Source organism: Choloepus didactylus, chromosome 17, assembly GCF_015220235.1.
Source record: "Choloepus didactylus isolate mChoDid1 chromosome 17, mChoDid1.pri, whole genome shotgun sequence".
Classification (NCBI taxonomy): Eukaryota; Metazoa; Chordata; class Mammalia; order Pilosa; family Megalonychidae; genus Choloepus; species Choloepus didactylus.
The window spans coordinates 4,328,094-4,345,789 of NC_051323.1; the positions used below are offsets into that span (position 1 = coordinate 4,328,094).

The 17,696-nt window shown below is 42.7% G+C and overlaps 1 protein-coding gene across 3 annotated transcripts in view; it reads left to right on the forward strand.

The window, feature by feature from the left end:
• Positions 1 to 7,763, forward strand: part of EIF2AK3 (eukaryotic translation initiation factor 2 alpha kinase 3) — an 86,265-nt gene extending 78,502 nt beyond the window's left edge. For 2 of the 3 annotated variants that reach the window (XM_037806782.1, XM_037806783.1), the window contains 2 exons: positions 5,316 to 5,378; positions 6,547 to 7,763. In XM_037806782.1, the coding sequence (XP_037662710.1) occupies positions 5,316 to 5,378; positions 6,547 to 6,747 (264 nt within the window). In that variant the 3' untranslated portion in view covers positions 6,748 to 7,763. The other variant, XM_037806784.1, reaches the window with a different exon arrangement.
• Positions 7,764 to 17,696: the final 9,933 nt, after the last annotated feature.

The following is a 17,696-nucleotide window of genomic DNA, read 5'->3' on the forward strand; positions in this document are numbered from 1 at the left end:
TCACCTCTTCTAGCTGTTGTCCCTGGTACTTAACTCCACATTTCCAGAATTTATGCCCTTATCATCATTTCTTATTTTATGGATTTGAGATCTTATCTATTGACTTCTGACCATGGTAGATGAATATGTAGAACCAAAAATAGAACCAAAAGATTCACGTCTTCTAACTGAAAGGAACTACCAAGTTTTCTGTATGGAAAAAAAGACAAATCAAAACAACGAAGTTTCCGAATACTGGAGATAAAGGTCTTAAAAGGGCTTCCAGAAAGGAAAATAAAACTGTACCAACATATGTAGAGGGTCAAGAATCAGATGGCATCAAAATTTATGTAGTTTTAAATGTACCAAAGGATGCTATCAAGAATGTGAAAAGACAACCCACAGAATGCAAGAAAATATTCACAAATAATATATGTTAGGGGTCTGCTACCCAGAATATATAAAGAATGATTACAACTCAACACAGAGACAAACAGCCCAATTAAAACATGGGCAAAGGACTTGAGTAGACATTTTTCCAAAGGAGATATGCCAATGGCCAGTAAGCACATGAAAAGTTTTCAATATCATTACTCATTAGAGAAATGCAAATGAAAGCCATAATGAGATACTACTTCACACCCATGAAGATGGCTATAATAAACCAAAACATAAAAAAAAATAAGTGTAAAGTGGATGTGCTGAAATTGGAGCCCTCATACATTGCTGGTGGGAATGTAAATTGGTGCTATGAAAACAGTTTGGCGGTTCCTCGAAAAGTTAAACATAGTTACTATTTGACCCAGCAGTTCCACTCTTAGGTAGGAATACACCCAAGAGAAATGAAAATGTATGTCCACATAAAAACTTGTACACCGGTGTTCATAGCTGCATTTTATGCATAATAGCCAAAAAGTATAAATAACCCAAATGTCCATCAACTGATGGATGAGTGGATAATAAACAAAATGTTGTATATCATACAATAGAATGTTATTTAGCCGTAAAAAGGAATGAGGTACTGACACGTGCTACAACATGATGAACCTTGAAAACAGTACACTAAGTGAAAGAAGCCAGGCACAAAAGGCCAGGTATGATTCCATTTCTATAAACTGTCCAGAATAGGCAAATCCATAGAGACAACCCTTGCCCACCACTGGAGAGGTGAATGGGAAGTTTCTCTTAGGGGTACAGGTTTCCTTCTGGGTGATGAAAATATTCTGGAATTAAATGGTAGTGATTGTTTGTACATGTGAATATAATGAAAACTTTGAATTGTACACTTTAAAATGGTGAGTTTCATGTTATGTGAATTTTATTTTAATAAAAATATTTTATTTAAGTAATTATCTAAAAAATTTTGGTTAAATTTATAGTCTTTATCTTGACCATGCAAATATTCTTTCTATTCTAGATCAAATAATATACTCTGACTTTCTTTTTTCTTATATAAGTCTTCTTTTTCCTTTCAGAAATGCTTTTTCTCAATTGCTTAGTTTTTATGAACCTCTGTGGTTAATTTTTAACAAATGTTCAATATCTTCTACATGTCAAAAAATATTGTCTGTGTACTCAAATATAGCCTATAGCTATTCTATATATATTTTCTATTGGAAGTTCTCAAAGGATCTGTCCTAGAGTCCTTAGGTATCTGAAAATGTGTTTTATTCCATCCTTTACTTAAGTGATAGCTTGGCTGAGTATAGAACCCTAGCCTGGAATTAAGTTCCCTTCAGAATTTCAAAAGCATTGCCGCAATTCCTCATAGCGTCCAGCGTTGCCGTTGAAAAGCTGATGCCATTCTGATACCTGATATTTCGTGTGGGACCTGTTTGACCAGCCTTGTTTTTCTTTCTGGAAGCTTTTAGAGCTCTCCCTTTATCCATGGTGTTCTCAAATTCAGTCCTTTCATCGATAGGTGTTTTGTTTCCCTCACTTATTGCACTTAACATTTGATAGTTCCTTTCAGTTAGAAAATGTGAATCCTTCAGTTCTGGCACATTTCTTGCATTATTTCTTTGATAAAGTCTTTAATTTTTCTGTTTTCTTTTCCTGGAACTCCTGACTTAATCCTGTCAATGCCATATTTATTTTTCCTCCTGTTTTCCATCTCTTTGTCTTTTTGAACTATTCATTCTAAAGAGTTCCTTGACTTGTTATTCCAACTTTCCTAATTACTTTTTTTATGTTGACCATACAATTTTTACTGTCCAAGATGGTTTCTTTGTTATGGCATCCTATTCTTTTTTCATGGATTCAGTATCTTCACTTCTCTCTGAGAATTTCAGTTATGTGTATGCTTTAAATTTTTCTTCTCCCTGTATTGTCTCTTTCCTCTGGATACTTTAAAAAAAAAAACAAAACTTTTTTTTATGAAATTATTATAGATTCACAGGAAGTTACAAAGATAGTACAGAGTGGTCCAGTGTACCTTTCACCCAGTTTCCCCCAGTAGTTACGTCTTACATGATTATAGCCTAATTTCAATACCAAAAGTTGGACATTGGTACAATGTGTGTATATAGTTCTGTATTATTTTATCTCATGTATAGATTTGTGAAAACACTGCTGCAGTTAAGATACAGAACTGTTGCATCACCACAGAGATCTCCCTCCCTCCCTTTAGTATTTTTTTGGTCTTCCTCGTGTTGGAAATCCTTAGCTGTCCATTCATATTTCAGAAAGGGGCTCTAAAATGGTGACTGGCAGTGACTTCACCATAAGGGTTACAGTCCAGTTCTTGTCTTGGGGTGTGGGGTGAGAACTTGCCCCTTGTCGGTATCCATAGGCCTTTCCTGTGGAACCAGCCATCTTCTCCAGAGACGCCTTCACTGTGCGGCCTGAGAAAGGCTGTAGGAGGGGTGGGGAGCAGCTTACCTTTAGCACGCACGTTCCCATTTCTTCTCAGTTTTCCACGCCCACCCACCAGCATACACTTCCGTTCCTCTCTGTGGAGTGACCCTAAGTTTGGACTTCCTTCATTTTCACCAAAGCATAAACCCCACGTGTTTACATGGGGATATATCACGCCTTGTATAAACTTTCAGACGACTCTGTTTTCGTCCCGGAGTCTGCCTCTGCCTTCTGCTGCTTCTGCACGTCTGCCCGAGTCCCTGTTCGCTGGCATCAGCCCCTTCCAGCACGCTGGCTGTTTCCCTCTGCTCTGCTAGGTTAGTTGCCACTCTTCGTCCACTTTCTCTCTCCAGAATTTTATCTTTTCTTCCGTTTTCCTCATCCTTTGGACTTAAACATTTTTCATTCTTTTGCAGTTGTTCTAGTGAAAACATGTACTGGAAATATGGAAAATCTGCCACATTGTGCTACAACTCCTCTGAAGTTTCCATTAGTCAGTTTTATTGAGATACAATTTACACACAATAAAATTCACCTACTTTAAGTGTACATTTTGATGAGGTTTGACAAATTTATATATGCACGTAACCACCAATACAATCAATATATAGTACCCTTCTGTCACCCCAGCAAGTTCCCTTGGGCTCCTTCCCATCAATACCTTTCCTTCCGGCTCTGCCTCTGCCCTGGCAACTACTCCTCTGCTTTCTGTGTTTCCTGGAGTTTCATACAGGTGGAGCCATACAGTAGACTCTTTTTTTTTTTTTTTAAATTCAGGTTTATTGTACTATTTTCACATACCATACAGCCATCCACAGCATACAGTCACAGTCACAGGACCATCATATAGCTGTGCACTTAACAGCACAATTTCAGAACACTTTCCTTACTCCAAAAAAAAAAAAAAAAAAAAGAATTAAAGTAAAAAAGAATGTCCAAAGCATTCCACCCCCCCATCCCGTGCCATTTTTCATTCAGTTTCTGTCCCCATTTTTCTGTTCATCCATCCTTACACTGGATAAAGGGAGTGTGAACCACAAGGTTTCACAATCACACAGTCACACCGTGTAAGCTACACATACAGTATACTCTTAAGCCACTCAGTGTACTTCCTTGACTCACCATAAAGTTTTTGAGGTTCATTAATGTTTTCTAATTTACCAGTAGTTCACTCCTTTTTATTACCAACCTGGATTCCACTATATGATCATCCCATTCGCCTGTTTGGGAGCTTTGGGAGGGCTGCTAAAATCAAGTTGCTGAGAACATTCATGAGCAAGTCCCTGTGTGGACACGTTTTCATTTGTCCTGGGCAATTACATAGAGGGGGATTGCTGGGCCAGATGGTAAGTAGTTTAACTTCATAATAAAGTGCCATTTTCCATCCCACCACGGCGGTCAGTGTCCAGTTCTTCTGCACTCTTGCCAGCCCTCAGGCTCTCAGTCTTGGCAATTTCAGCAATTCTAATAGGGTGTAATGGAATCCCACTGTGTTTTTAGTTTGCATTTCTCTGATGGTTAATGTCCTTGAGCCTCTTTCAAGTGCCTCTTTCAAGACTGTTTTCCCCCCATTAAATTATGGCTGAGGTGTTTTTCTGAATTCTAAGTTTTAAATGTTATTATGTGTTTAAAAGTTAACTCTGTGAGCCCAGAATCTAGCTTTTATCTGCTCTTAGTTTGGTGCTGATTGCCCATTAGCAAATGAAACCTTCCCTTCTAGGGCCTTACAGCATAGATTCTTCTAGAGAGGTTTCTGTTTTCCTTTAGGATGCCAACCCAGTCCCTGTTTTTGTTTAGGTACACTCCAGCTTATTTCTCCATAAATGTGAGACTTCCTTGCTTTATTTCATTTCTAGAAACTGTAAAAGGAGTATCAGGAACTGTGCTAAATAGTTTACTTGAATTACCTCATTTAATTCTCAAAATAATCTTATGAGGTGGGTCCTACTATCCCTGTTTTATAAATAAGGAAACCAAAACAAACAAAAAGTAATGAATTTTCAGAAGCTTAGTTTGATACTGAGTATATAGCACAGTTGACTTGGTTTTCTTCACACACACACACACACACACAAAGAATAAAGAATGCTTTTTCCATATGAAATACAAAGAAGTTAGAGACTGTTATAAAAGGTTATCCACTACAGGATACAAAGATGTATTCATGAATGGTTGAATTATATTATTATTGAATCCATTTTTAGTTTAAAATCCAGATATCAGTATCATGTATGATTAAAGCATAATTATATTTGAGTTATTTTCTAGATTTTGATGATTTGATAGAGTACACCTGTGCCTAGAAAGCACTTATAGAAAGAGATTATCCTATCAGGAAATGCTATTGGTAAGTTTTCCATATACTGTATTTAGTAGACAACCTTCTTAGTCATTCTGTTAGTATCAGAAAATGTTGTTGTTTAAATAGATCCATATATCAAAATAAATTTAATGATAGGTAACGCTTTTTTTCTTTTTAGACCTTAAGTGATGTCAGAAATCTCAAATTTCCGCCACTGTTTACTCAGAAATATCCACGTGAGGTATGTAGAAGTTTTCATCTTTTATTTTCTTTAGAATCATATTTAGAACTTAGAGTCCTTGGCAATCAGCTGGCCAGTCTCCCCCTTTTACAGATAAGAAAGGCACAGGACTAGAGAGGAAAGGAAACTGCCCAAAACACGCAACTTGTTAAAATCAAAGCCTGGACCTGTGATCCTGGGTTCTGTATTCCTTGCTGAATAACCACCTATATGTAAATTTTTGCACCTTTTGCTTAAAAATAGGCACGTGGGTAAGGCTGAGCTTCAGGAGCAGCACACCTCATGGGGGAGGCTGTTCTCTGCCTTGCTCCAGCTGCGCCTATGATCCAGACACTGGTCTCTTCATCTTACATCTTCTTTTGTTTGTTTTTCTTTCATAATATGTTTGGTTCAGAAACATACTATATCATTTTAAAATTTATAAATTGGTAAATCATAAGTTTTCTTGAAAGTTGAAGGAAATTAATGTGTCAGTTATCAAATTGGAAAAAGTCAAAATTTGTCTTTCAGCAGTATATGATCAAGGACTGTATTTAAAATGGCTTATATATAATAATATGTTTAGAAATACACAAACCTAAAATGAAATGTTTCACCAAATATCATTTTATCGTATACTTTGCAAACTTGATGAATTGATGCCCATGGTGGCTTACAAGAGTATATGTTTTATTAAAAGTAGTTCAAAAAAAAATCAAGAAAAGGTTATTAAATGCTGAACTCTGATATGATTATTTTTTAATTAAAATTTGTATTGAGATAATTGTAGATTCACATGCACTTGTAAGATGAAGTTATTTTTAACGTCAGATTATGTCATTGCTTCAGGGATGTGATTAAACATCCGTTGTTATGTTAGAAAACAACTGATTACCCAAAAATGGTCCATGTTTATTTAAAGCAGATGTTGGCAAACAATGGCCCACAGGTCAAATCTAGCCTGCTTTCTATTTTTGTAAATAAAATCTTATTGGAGCACAGCCATGCCCATTTGTCCACATGTTGTCTATGGTTGCTTTGATGCTTCAGTGGAGAATTGAGTAGTTGCGCCAGAGACTGTTCTGAAGCTCCCAAAGCTTAGAGTATAGAAAAAGTGTGCTGAGGTTTAGAAGACTGTTTGGGGGTCTGAACCTAGCCCCTTTATCACAAAACAGTTTTCATATTTCAGTATGTGATGGTTCAGCACATGCTCTCTCCATCCCCCACGGAACGACCTGAAGCTACAACTATCATTGAAAATGCTGTGTTTGAAGACTTGGAGCTTCCAGGAAAAATAGTGCTCAGACAGAGGTCTCGCTCCTTGAGTTCATCGGGAACAAAGCATTCCAGGCAGTCGAGCCACTCCCATAGCCCTTTGCCAAGCAGTTAGCCTTGAGTTGTGCTCACAGCCCTGACGGGTAACACGGAACAGCCCACTCCGCAGAAATGTGGCTTTCCAAAACTGTGGACTTGAAAATTTGTTCTTTGCTCAATTTTATTTTAGGCTCCTTTTTCTAGTCAAATTTAAACTGGATTTGGGAGCAAAATCTAATTTGAGCCAACTCGGCTTTTTGCTACATTCAAGCAGAAGCTATTGCTAAACTTTTCATTTGTGGTCCTTTTTCTTCACTGGTCTTCTGAAGCTGGCTGGCCAAGCCCTATGCCCTGACCTTTTGCCTAGGGAGGTAGAAGCAATTCTAAAATATATGGAGAGAATTAAATAATATTTTTATAGTAAAGAAGAATGAAAATCCTCACAATCTGGAAGCTATAATGTTCTAGAAATGGGTTTTCTAGAGATTTGATGGTGATTTTGAAATTGATTCCCAAAGAAGCTGATTCCGTTTTTGTCCCTGGTGGGTAAATCAGGAATCTGCATTATTTTGGAGGACAAGTAGCACAAGTTGTTTAACAGTTTATGTCCATAGCTAGTTTTGTAATGATATTTGTAGAACTAAATAGCTATATTCCTTAGGTAGTTCTAGGGAGAGTTTAATAGCTTTTTCTACTTTTACCTCCAGTAAAGAGAAGTGAAGCTTTTTATGTACATTGGTCAAATGGTCTGCTTTGGGGATTAAAAAAAAGCTGTAGTAAGAAATGAATCATATATTACAACTAACTTCTATTATGGACTTTTTAAGCCTAAAGAAATCTTAGGTGTCTTATACGTAATCCTTTAGGTTGATTCTCCCCACAAATTGATTGTAGGTAACAGTTTAATCATCTTGCCTAACACGGTTTTTTGTTTTGTTTTGTTTTTCTTCACTGTAAATACATTTATTTTTATTTATAAAAATTATGAAATCAATCCATTTGGGTTGGTGGTGTACAGAACACACTCAAGTGTGTTAACTATTGTGACTTCTTTCAAGTCTAAATGATTTAATAAAACTTTTTAAAAAATTATTTATGGTTGACTCTTTATTTAGGGAAATCAGTCCCAAAATGGTAGATTTTCAAATTTATAAGATGGGATCATAGGGCTATGAAGAGTTGTAATCCTACCTTGAGAAAACTTATTCCGTACAGTTGTCTTCTCTGTTATTTCCCAAAGGCTTGGCAAAACCAAGTCCTTTTCAAAATTCATAGGACTCACAACCATGAGACATTTACTGAGTGCGTCCTCTGCCACGGACAGGGAGTGTAAAGGGAACTTCACCGAAGAAAGGGCTGTGGTGATGTTAGTGTTATTGCTGTCAAAGTGTGTCTGGTAGCACCATATAGAAGCATGTGGCATGCAGGGCTGGCTTGGTGTTCTGGTTTGCTAATGCCGCCGTTATGCAAAACACCAGAAATGGATTGGCTTTTATAATGGAGCGGGGGGGGGGGGGGGGGTGGGGGGGGGGGGGAGGGGGGGGTGGGTGGGGGGGGGGGGTATTTGGTTACAAATTTACAGTCCTGAGGTCATGAAAGCGTTCAGACCAACGCATCAACAAGAGGTACCTTCACTGAAGAATGGCCGAAGCGTCTGGAACACCTCTGTCTGCTGGGAAGGCTTGTGGCTGGCATCTGCTGGTCCCTTGTTCCTGGCTTGTTTCAGCTCCTTCCTCAGCTCCTGTGTATCCTTGCTTCTTTCTCCCAGGGCATTTCTCTCTAGGTATCTGGGGGTCCTCTCTTAGTTTCTCCCAGGCAAACTCTGGGCTTCATCTCTTAGCTTACCATCTCCAAACATCCTTCTATGCCCATCTCCAAGAATCTCTAAGCATTAGTGCCTGTGTCGGTTCTTATCTTCTCTCTTAAATACTCCAGTGAACTAATCAAGATCCACCCTGAATGGGCGGGGACCACACCTCCGTGGAAATAATTTAATCAAAGATATCACCCACAGTCAGGTGAGCCACATCTCCATTGAAACATTCAAGCAAAATGTTCCACCAGACAAGATTGGATTAAAAGCTCATGGTTTTTATGGGGGACACAATATATCCAAACCGGCATACTTGGGTCAAAATGCATGTTTCCAGTCTCCAGACAGTGTGCACTTGACCTGCTCACAAAGAAAGCTGGGTAAACACTCCACAAATATTGAGCACTATCCAGACTCTTACACTGCAGTGCTGTTTGCATGGTGTCTTTCTTACCAGGGTTCTGTGTGGCTCCTGGACGTATCATCCCCTTGGGCTCTTCCTTTATTGATCTGCCTCTTACTCCCTTCCCCTTCACCCCAGCCAGGGATCCTGTTGATTTCTTCTCAGCACAGCCCATTTGATCTGAGCAGAATCTCTTTGCATCTCACAACAGCTCTGGGAGATAGCCATGGCAGGTGTTACTACCCCCATACTAAGGTTCAGAAAGATGCTGTGATTTGCTCAAAAGCCAGAACTGGAACCAAAACCCAGGAATTCTGATTCCTAGTCATTGTTTTGTCTACTTCCTTGTTCCAAGCTGCCTAGGGATTTGTAAAGTTTTATATGATATAATCAGATCTTTCCTTTTAATCCCAGGTATTGCTGGTTCCCAGTAGGAAGGCAGGCATGGGCAGGTTAAGTGCTTGGACCAGCAGCACCTATCCTTTGTAGTCTCCTGCATTCTCACCCAGATCCCTTACCCCTGAACGCACATCCGACCTGCCCCTTCAAGCACTGTTGCCTTTCTGACATCCTCTCAAGCCCCCTCCTTTCACACTTGCTTATGCTTTCAGCATTTTGTACTTAATAATGCTTGTTGGCAGGTCAGTACTTCTAATGCAAGTCAGCCTTCCTTGCTAATGTCTGAGCTCCTGGATAGAAGAGAAAACCACCTTGTAAATAACCCCAGCAACCTCTAGAATAATGCCTGGTACTTGATTAAATATTTGCAGAATTAAATTTGGGAAACATAACATGTACCCCCCCCCACACACACACACACATAGCTGCTGCAGTCCTCAGGACATGAATAGCCAAATGGGCAGAAAAAATAGGTGCCATTCACAGTAAATATTTGGTAAAGTGAAGGGGAAAGAGTCTAACAATCCTAATGCTGTAAACAGATAAAAATCTCAAAATCTAGATGTTTTCTAAAGGAAGTGGACCATATATATAGCTTAAATGAGAGGAGAAATGAGATGGGAAACTAATGAGAACCACATGGTTTTGCCTGATTCTATGCTTAAGTCTAACTCCCTCTGGCATGTCTCTTGCTGGAGGCAGCTGGTGGGCCCAGCTGGGAGGGAGGCAAATGGGAGCCACACGAGCCCGTTGAATCATCCCAAGAGAAAGCTTTTTTTTTCCATCTGATTCCACACACGTCCTCCTGGTCCCAGCTTCTGTACCTTCCACAGGCCAGAAACGGAGAGATTCTGAAGATTAAGCCACCTTCTCTGCCCTCTGCTTCCAAGTAGCAGTCAGATAGGTTGACATTTTTTTGATGCTAGGAAGGGATTTTTTTTCATATGATTTTCTCACTGACCCTGTTCTCTAGATGCATTTACAGCAAAACCTGTTATATTCTGTGTGGTTTTTCTCCAAAGTGGAGACTTAACAAGCTGCCAATCGAGCAACAGGCTGTAGCATCACTCAGTCTTACTCCTGTAGAAATCAAGGACTAAGAAGGAACTCTGGGTGTTTTCTGGACTACCTACAGGGATATTCTCTATCCCTGTAGCTAGATTTGCAAGGCACTCCTTAATGAGATTTTCCCCCGGGAGATTCTATCCCTGCACTACATTAGATGCCACCAGGGTGGTTCCTTTTCATCTTTTCTCAAAAAAGAGGTAGGTAACCGAAGGCTGAGAGAAAGATTCCACACATAAAGGTATTTGCCTCTCTTAAGTTTCCAATACATGATTAGAATATAACAAGCATGTCAACAAGTGACTAACCTAAAACAGTCCAGATACTGCAAAATTCAACTGTACCAAGGCCCAACTGAAGCCATGAACTGCTTTAAATTCGTCATGAGGACAATGATGTAAAGCAATAAGCACAGCTTGCAAAGTGTGTGTGAAGCTATTTCTAATAACTCGTGGTATCCCTAGTCTTACAACTCAATTGCAAAACTATTTCTGATATTTACTCTGCCAGAGTAACTTTTCTGCGCTGTCCTCTCTGACTCAGCGCCCTCTCTTTGGAACAGCAGAAGCTTGCTTTTCTGATTCCTCTTCATGCTCTGGCAGGCTAAGAAAGGATTGGAGAAAGCAGAGGGAACACCCTTGCGAAGGAGTGGGGGGAAGAGGAGTGAGAGAGCTTTCAGTGTTGGGGGTGGAGAGAAGACCACTGTAGACTTATTTTTGAGGCAGAAGGGTTAAGACACTGCAGCTAAGAATCAAGGATGGTTCCTAGGTTTATGGTATGGAAACTTTGATGGAATCCAGAAGGAGGAAGAGGTAGTTTAGGAACAGAAGGAATAACAGGTGTCAAGAAAATGGGAAGCCATTGAAAGCTTCTGATCTAAGGAGAGACACCATGACAGATGTTAAGATCACCCTGGGAAGTGGTGGAGAGGACTGACCAGAAGAAGCTGCTGGAGACAGGGAACCAGCCAGGAGGCCCTAGCCTTTACCCAACAGTAGGTCAGAGGGCTTGAGCCAGGAGGTCAGTGGGAGCCAAAAGACGTCCCTTATCCAGCAGGTAAGTATGTGTTGACCCCCAGCAACCCGGGGAGGAGCCTCCATTTCTGCTCTTCAGTGTTGAATTTGGAAGGGTTTCTTCAAATCCTGGGTAAAGACCTACCACCTCCGGAATCATGCTCGTTTCTAGAAAGCACCCAGAGGAGACTGAGAAACAATGACAGCAACTTTGGGGTCAGCTGCTCTTAGTGGCAGCAGGAATGTGGGAGGGAAGAGAGAGCCAGAGCGCTGGTAAATTTCACAAGCCCAGCCAGAGGGAGGGAGAGGATTTGACACTGAGAAGTAATAAAGGAGAAAGGGTATTCTCTCTTCAAAAGGGTCTTTTGAAGAAATATTCAGGGAAATGGCTGAATAAATGAAGATACATTCATACTAGGGATATTATGCAATTGTTAAAGCAAATGTGTCAGCAGCATAAGTGGAATTATTAAATGGTCTTTAAAGCAGGTAAGTGCCAGATGCAAATTGCAGAGAAATGTGAATAATTGTAGCCAAACAAAACAACATCTATGTCTGCTTTAATGAAATATTTTCATGAGCATAGAGAAAATTTTGGAAGGATCACCACCAAGCACCACACCTGTTAGGAGTGGAGTTGGGGGCAGGGGCTGTGCAGTGAAGTGAGAAAGGAGATTATCAGCGTTAATAGGCATCTCAGCATAGTTTGATTTCTTCCAACAGGCATAATGCTTTTGTGATTAATAAATATTAAATTAATAAAATAAGGAAAAAGAAACCAACAAACAGCTATTGCCATATATTAATCAATCTTATATTTGTGTCCTGCTTTATAGCATAGAAGAAATTAACATGGTCTTGTTTAATTCTGTCAGCACCTCTGAAAGCAGATATATTCATTGCTGTTTTCCATGTGAAGACAGACAACACAGCTATTAAAATAAGTTTACAATACCTTAATAGGAAGCTTGTAGTAATCCATTATCATTCCATCACACTCTTAGCATGAGAATTCCCGTTTTCCTGAATTCCCGTGAATCCAGAGGGCATTTTGGAAGCATGAAGGATGACAAAGTAGCAGTGGGCTTTGGAATCCCGACCTGCCACGTTACTCCTTACAAATTTACAGTTTCCTTGAGCTCTGATCTGTTGCTCAACTGCAAGTAGCAATGTTCCAAAAATTAAACAACAAAATATATAATGTTTAGCATAGAATCTGGAAAATTGTAAGAACTCAGTAAATACAGGTTGGGAATCACAACCTCAGTTTCCTCAACTAGAATGGATTAGTAATTGGGAGGTTATTGTGAGGATTGAGGGACCTAACTTGGGTTAGAGTCTTACTAATAAATGCTGTATGATTATAGGAAGAGGGAGAAAGTTCTGGGAGGATCTCCTGCATGTTACTGACAGTTACCCAAGGAGTGGAAAGGAAGGACACAGGAAAAGGTGATAGAAGAAAGCAAGAAAACACACACACACATAGTAATATATATGCCCATAAGATTTTGTAATGTTCCTGCGAGAAAGTAGACACTGACTTTGCACCTGGACAAGGCCTGAGAGCAGGTGAGGATGACTGTCATGCAAGCATGAGCGCAGGGTTTTTGTTCAAGTAATCCAGAAACGACCTTTGTTACACATGGGGGGGCGCTGCTGGGGGGTCCTGAGAATCCCTCTTTTCTTCGCGGACTCCGGTCGGCAGGGAAACCTGCGAGCCCGTCGCTGGTGTGACTGCGGGGAGCCCGGGCGCCCGGTGGCCCGAGCGCCTGGAGATGAAAGCGGAGGCTGCAGGCGGGGGCCGGCCCCGCGCAGCTGGGAGCGGCGCCAGGAGCTGCGGGCGCGGACGCCGGGGCCGGGAGGGCGAGGAGCTCGGCGCGGCCGCGCGGGGGCGCAGGGTCCGGGAAGAGACGGCGGCTCCGGGGCCCGGGCGTAGGGGCGCGAGCCCGGGGCCGGTCCCTGGCTGAGGCAGAGGCGCGGGTCCCGAGGGGGTTTCCAGGCAGAAGTTTTGGAGACTCCTGCTGCTGCCACGTCCGGTTCCCGGCACTTTACATTCCTCGCACAACTTAAGGAGCTATTTGCGCCCCCATTGTACAGAGGAGGAAACGGGCTCACTGAGTCCAAGCGCTCGACCCCAAAGGGTGTAACTGGGCAGATTCAAGGAGAATTGCAAATATTAAGTAAATAAGCGAAAAGAACTCAACCTCGCTAATTATCAGGGAATACAAATAAAAGCAACAACGGGATCCCATTTCTCCACTATCAGAGGACAACATTGTTAAAGAATTATCCGTGTGGGCAAAAGCGTGATGGAAAGAACAGTCTTTCAGAGACACAGTTTTTAGAAGTGTGCATTTTTTAGAAGTGTGCATGCATTTTTTAAAGAAGTGTGCACTGTTAGAAGTGTGCACTGTTTGTAGAAGTGTGTATGCATTTTTGGTGAATTTGGGGGGAGGGGTGTCAGTATGTATCTAAAATCAAAAGCTACTTCCTCTTAAGGAAGCAATTCCACTTTTAGAAATAATCACACAGGCTTCTGTAAACCTTAGTGGGAAAGGCAAATAAGGGAGTTTTTTTTTTGTTTTTGTTTTTGCTTTTGTTTTTGTTTTGAGTGAGTGAGTGACTGATTTTTTGGGATTTACCCTTACCGGACTGCTGGGACCCAGTACCGCTTTATCTGACTCCAAACCTGGGTCTTCACTTCCCCACCATCACTGCTATTTGGCATCTCAATCACAGGGTCAGGCTTTTTCAAGTGTGACGACTTCTACCTGCCGCGGAATATCCAGGGGTGCTTGCTGAAGTGCGCATTTTTGTCCAGTCCTCTTCCAGGATCTAAAGAAGCAAAAGCTTCAGGGGCGGGTGCCCTGGAACTTGCATTTAAAATCAGTTCCCCAGGTTGATGCCAAAGCATGGCTTCTCAACCTTGACAGTAAGTTAGAGTCCTGGGGGCCTTAACAAACCCTCTGGGTGTGACGCCCTGGCATCTGGGTTTTTAAAGCTCTCGGGGGATTACAAGACTGAGAACCACTGGCCTCACGGCTCCAGGTGTGGCCCCTGGAAGGCTGTTAGAAACGCACGGGGCTGAGGGTGGGGGGAGTTTCCATTCCAGACCTACTGAGTCATTTTAACGGACGCCCCTGGTGTGCCTATGCACATTAATGTTTGAGGTCAACGTGGGCAAGGTTTTCGATTTCTTTCAACCCTCCTGCAGCCTGGCCTCGCCCACCTGCTTAGAAAGAACTGCGGGCTGGCACTAAGACAAAACGCACTGGGCTCCTGATCAGCTCCTGCGGGGAAGGGGCTGTTCTAGAGGGAGATAATCCTTCCAGATCCCTAAAATCTAAGGATGAGTGAGGGAGCACTAGCTTGGGAAGCAGTACAGGTGCAGACAATCAGAACTCTAGGCTGATTGAGAGCTTAATCGTAAGTCAACAGTGTGAGACACTGACTTCTTCAGAAGCTATCAGGTTGTGTTCAGTGGTCTCCAGCGCCTCTCAGGGGACCTCGGATTGGCGTCCCCACCTCCAGCACCTCCAGTCTTGAGCCACCTCATCTGTTTCACAGATCAACGTGGCGTACTTTCCACCACCACCTGGCCCAGCCAGGTCTCAACCCTTGATCCCTGCCATCTGCATGCTCTGCTGTTCATGTTTAGTGAAGGATCCACCAGCCTGTCCTCAAGCTACTCTGCCTCTCAGCTTCTGTGCCTCATCACACCCTCTCTGTCATCCCCCCTCCCCCCACCTCGACCCCGGACCCTCTCCCCACTCCATCGTCTCCCTCCTGGAAGCTCCTCCTTCCAGATCAAGTCTCAGGATCGGGGTCTCTGTGATTCCTCGACTGGCCAGCATCACCCGCCCCCACCCCCACCCCAAATGAGGAAGGGCGGGACAAAATGCCATTAGGAGGGGGCTTGTCACCGGATTTAGATCAGGAGACCTGTCCATCGGGAGCAGGACTGTTCCCCAGGGCACAGCTTTTGCGAGCCGAGCCCCAAGCTCTGGACATGTCAGGATCCAGGTTTAGGTTTGCATAACAGGACCCCAAGCTAACAGTGTCTTCAACCAATGCTGCTGGAGCTTGGCTGCTGCATGTTAGATCACCTGGGCATTTTTTACACATCCAAGGCCCAGGCTACAATTAAATCAGAAACTGAGCAGGAGAGCGGGCAGGCTGCAATATTGTTTTTAAAGCTCCTTGGGTGATTCAATTCAGCCAGGGTTGAGAGCCATTGGCTTAAAAACTGGTGGTTTTTTTCTCTCCCACGTGGTGCTCCACTGCTGGCGTGACTCAAGAAATCCAGGCTGCTTCTGTCTCGTCACTTCACCATCCCTTGGGTCCAACTCGGCTCACGACTCATCCAAGCCAAGCAGCAGTACGGAGGAGGGGTACAGCCCACTGGCAGTACCGTGGTCCCCAGGCACTTCTACTCAGAAAATGTGATCTTTGTTTCCAGTAGCCATGGACCCAGCTAAAATGCAGAGGCTCTGCTCACATGAAAGAGAAAATGGCTATTAGGGGAAATCTAGCAGCTCTCAACCCAAGGAAGAATTTCCTGAAGAATAGAACTGCCATACAATGGAACAGGCACCAGGAGGCAATGCACTCCCGCCCTGAAGAAGTAATCATGCAGGAGAGGACTACTGTTCTAAGGCAACCAGATGTTCTGTGCGTCAGGCACTCGCCCATTCCCAGTTCCTGAGGCCACTGGCACACAGGCCTCCTTCCAGTCCCACTGGCTCTCTTCTCCATCAGAGGGTCCTATGCTTCCATTCCCTCCAGGAGCCTCTCGCTCTGGGTCTCAGCTCTGCCGTCAGCACCGGATCCACCCTGTCAGTACACAGGCGAGAGGCCACCAGGGTTCAGATCCACTTACTGGCTGTGGGACCTCTCTGTGCCTCAGTATTCTCATCTATAAAATGGGGAGAATAATAGCGCCTTCATAGGGTTGTGAAGAATATTAGCTCTTTTCTAGAAAAACTAAAATAATGGTTGGCTCAGGCGAAAGTCTCCACCGGTGGCAGCCGTTCTGTCCTCTTATCAGCTGTCTCTTCTTATCAACATCAGTGATGTTTCCTGGGGTCAGGAGTCTTGCCTGACTTTGTTCACTGTGGTAAAAACAGCCCTTGGAACAGAACTTGACACTCGGCGGTGGGGGGGGGGTGTCTCAGTTTCTTCAGGGAATAAATAATAAGAGGCTGTGAACTTGGGGCCTGCTGCGTTGTTCTGCCTGTGTTTCAGAATGGAGAGCTAAACCAGTGCTGGGACAGGGAAGCCGTGTCCTGACAAGTGCCCAGGGGATTTTGACGCAGCCCTGCCACGGACTTGAAAGTCTCCTTCAACTCTACATGATATGACTCCACTGTAGAAGTTTTCACTTCAAATTTAATTCTAAAGGCAGTGCATGTGCATGGCTAAAATTTCAAACTGTGCAAAAGGATGTGAGGTAAAATGCATCCCTCCCACCCTTGGACCCCAGCCCTCCTTTCTGTCCGCAGCTTCCTGTGTACCCTCCCGGAAATCTCCCGGACCTGCCCAAGCATGCACGTAGGTGCTCCCTTTTGACACAAACAAGAAGAGGTGGTAGACACAGCTCCACGTGTCGCTGTCTCATTCGCTAGTTCCTGAGGATCACTGCACATCTGTGCAGGCAGCTGCCTGTGTGGTGTGTGGCTGAGCAGTGGGTTATTGACGCAGACCTGGGGGTGGACATTTGAACAGCCTCTGATACTTTGTTGTTACAAATAATACTGTGAATATGCTGAGGTGGTCATCGAGTACGTGTGTGCCTGTGTCCAGCGGTACACATTCCTAGCAATAGTAGAATGACCGTGCTGAAATGTAAGTGCATTTTTACCATCCTAAAAAGGCCGTAAATGTACTTAAAGTCCTAACAACAGTGGATGCCAGTTTGCTTCTCTGCTCCTTCCCCCACAATATAGCATCAACTTTTTAATCTCTTCTATACTGATGGTTGTGAAATGGTGTCTGCCTGCTTTGTTTTTCTCCGTATGACTTAAGACCTTCTAACCTAATATATGTTTTCCTTATTTAGTTTTTGTCACCTTTCCCAACTAGAATGGGATCTGGATCTCCTTATCTTTTTCTTTTTATCTCTGAATTCTCAGCACTTAGAATTGTGCCTGGCACATAAGGGTTAAGTTTGCTAACTTGCTATACGAGTGAATGATTACATGAAACCTTACATTTTCTTCTGAGTTGTTGCTCTTCTTTTTTTGGTTTAAGGGACTCAGGTGCTTTTGTCATTTGTGTTGCAAGTATTTTCCCCATTTGTCCTCTGCCATTTGACTTCGTTTATGGTATTTTTT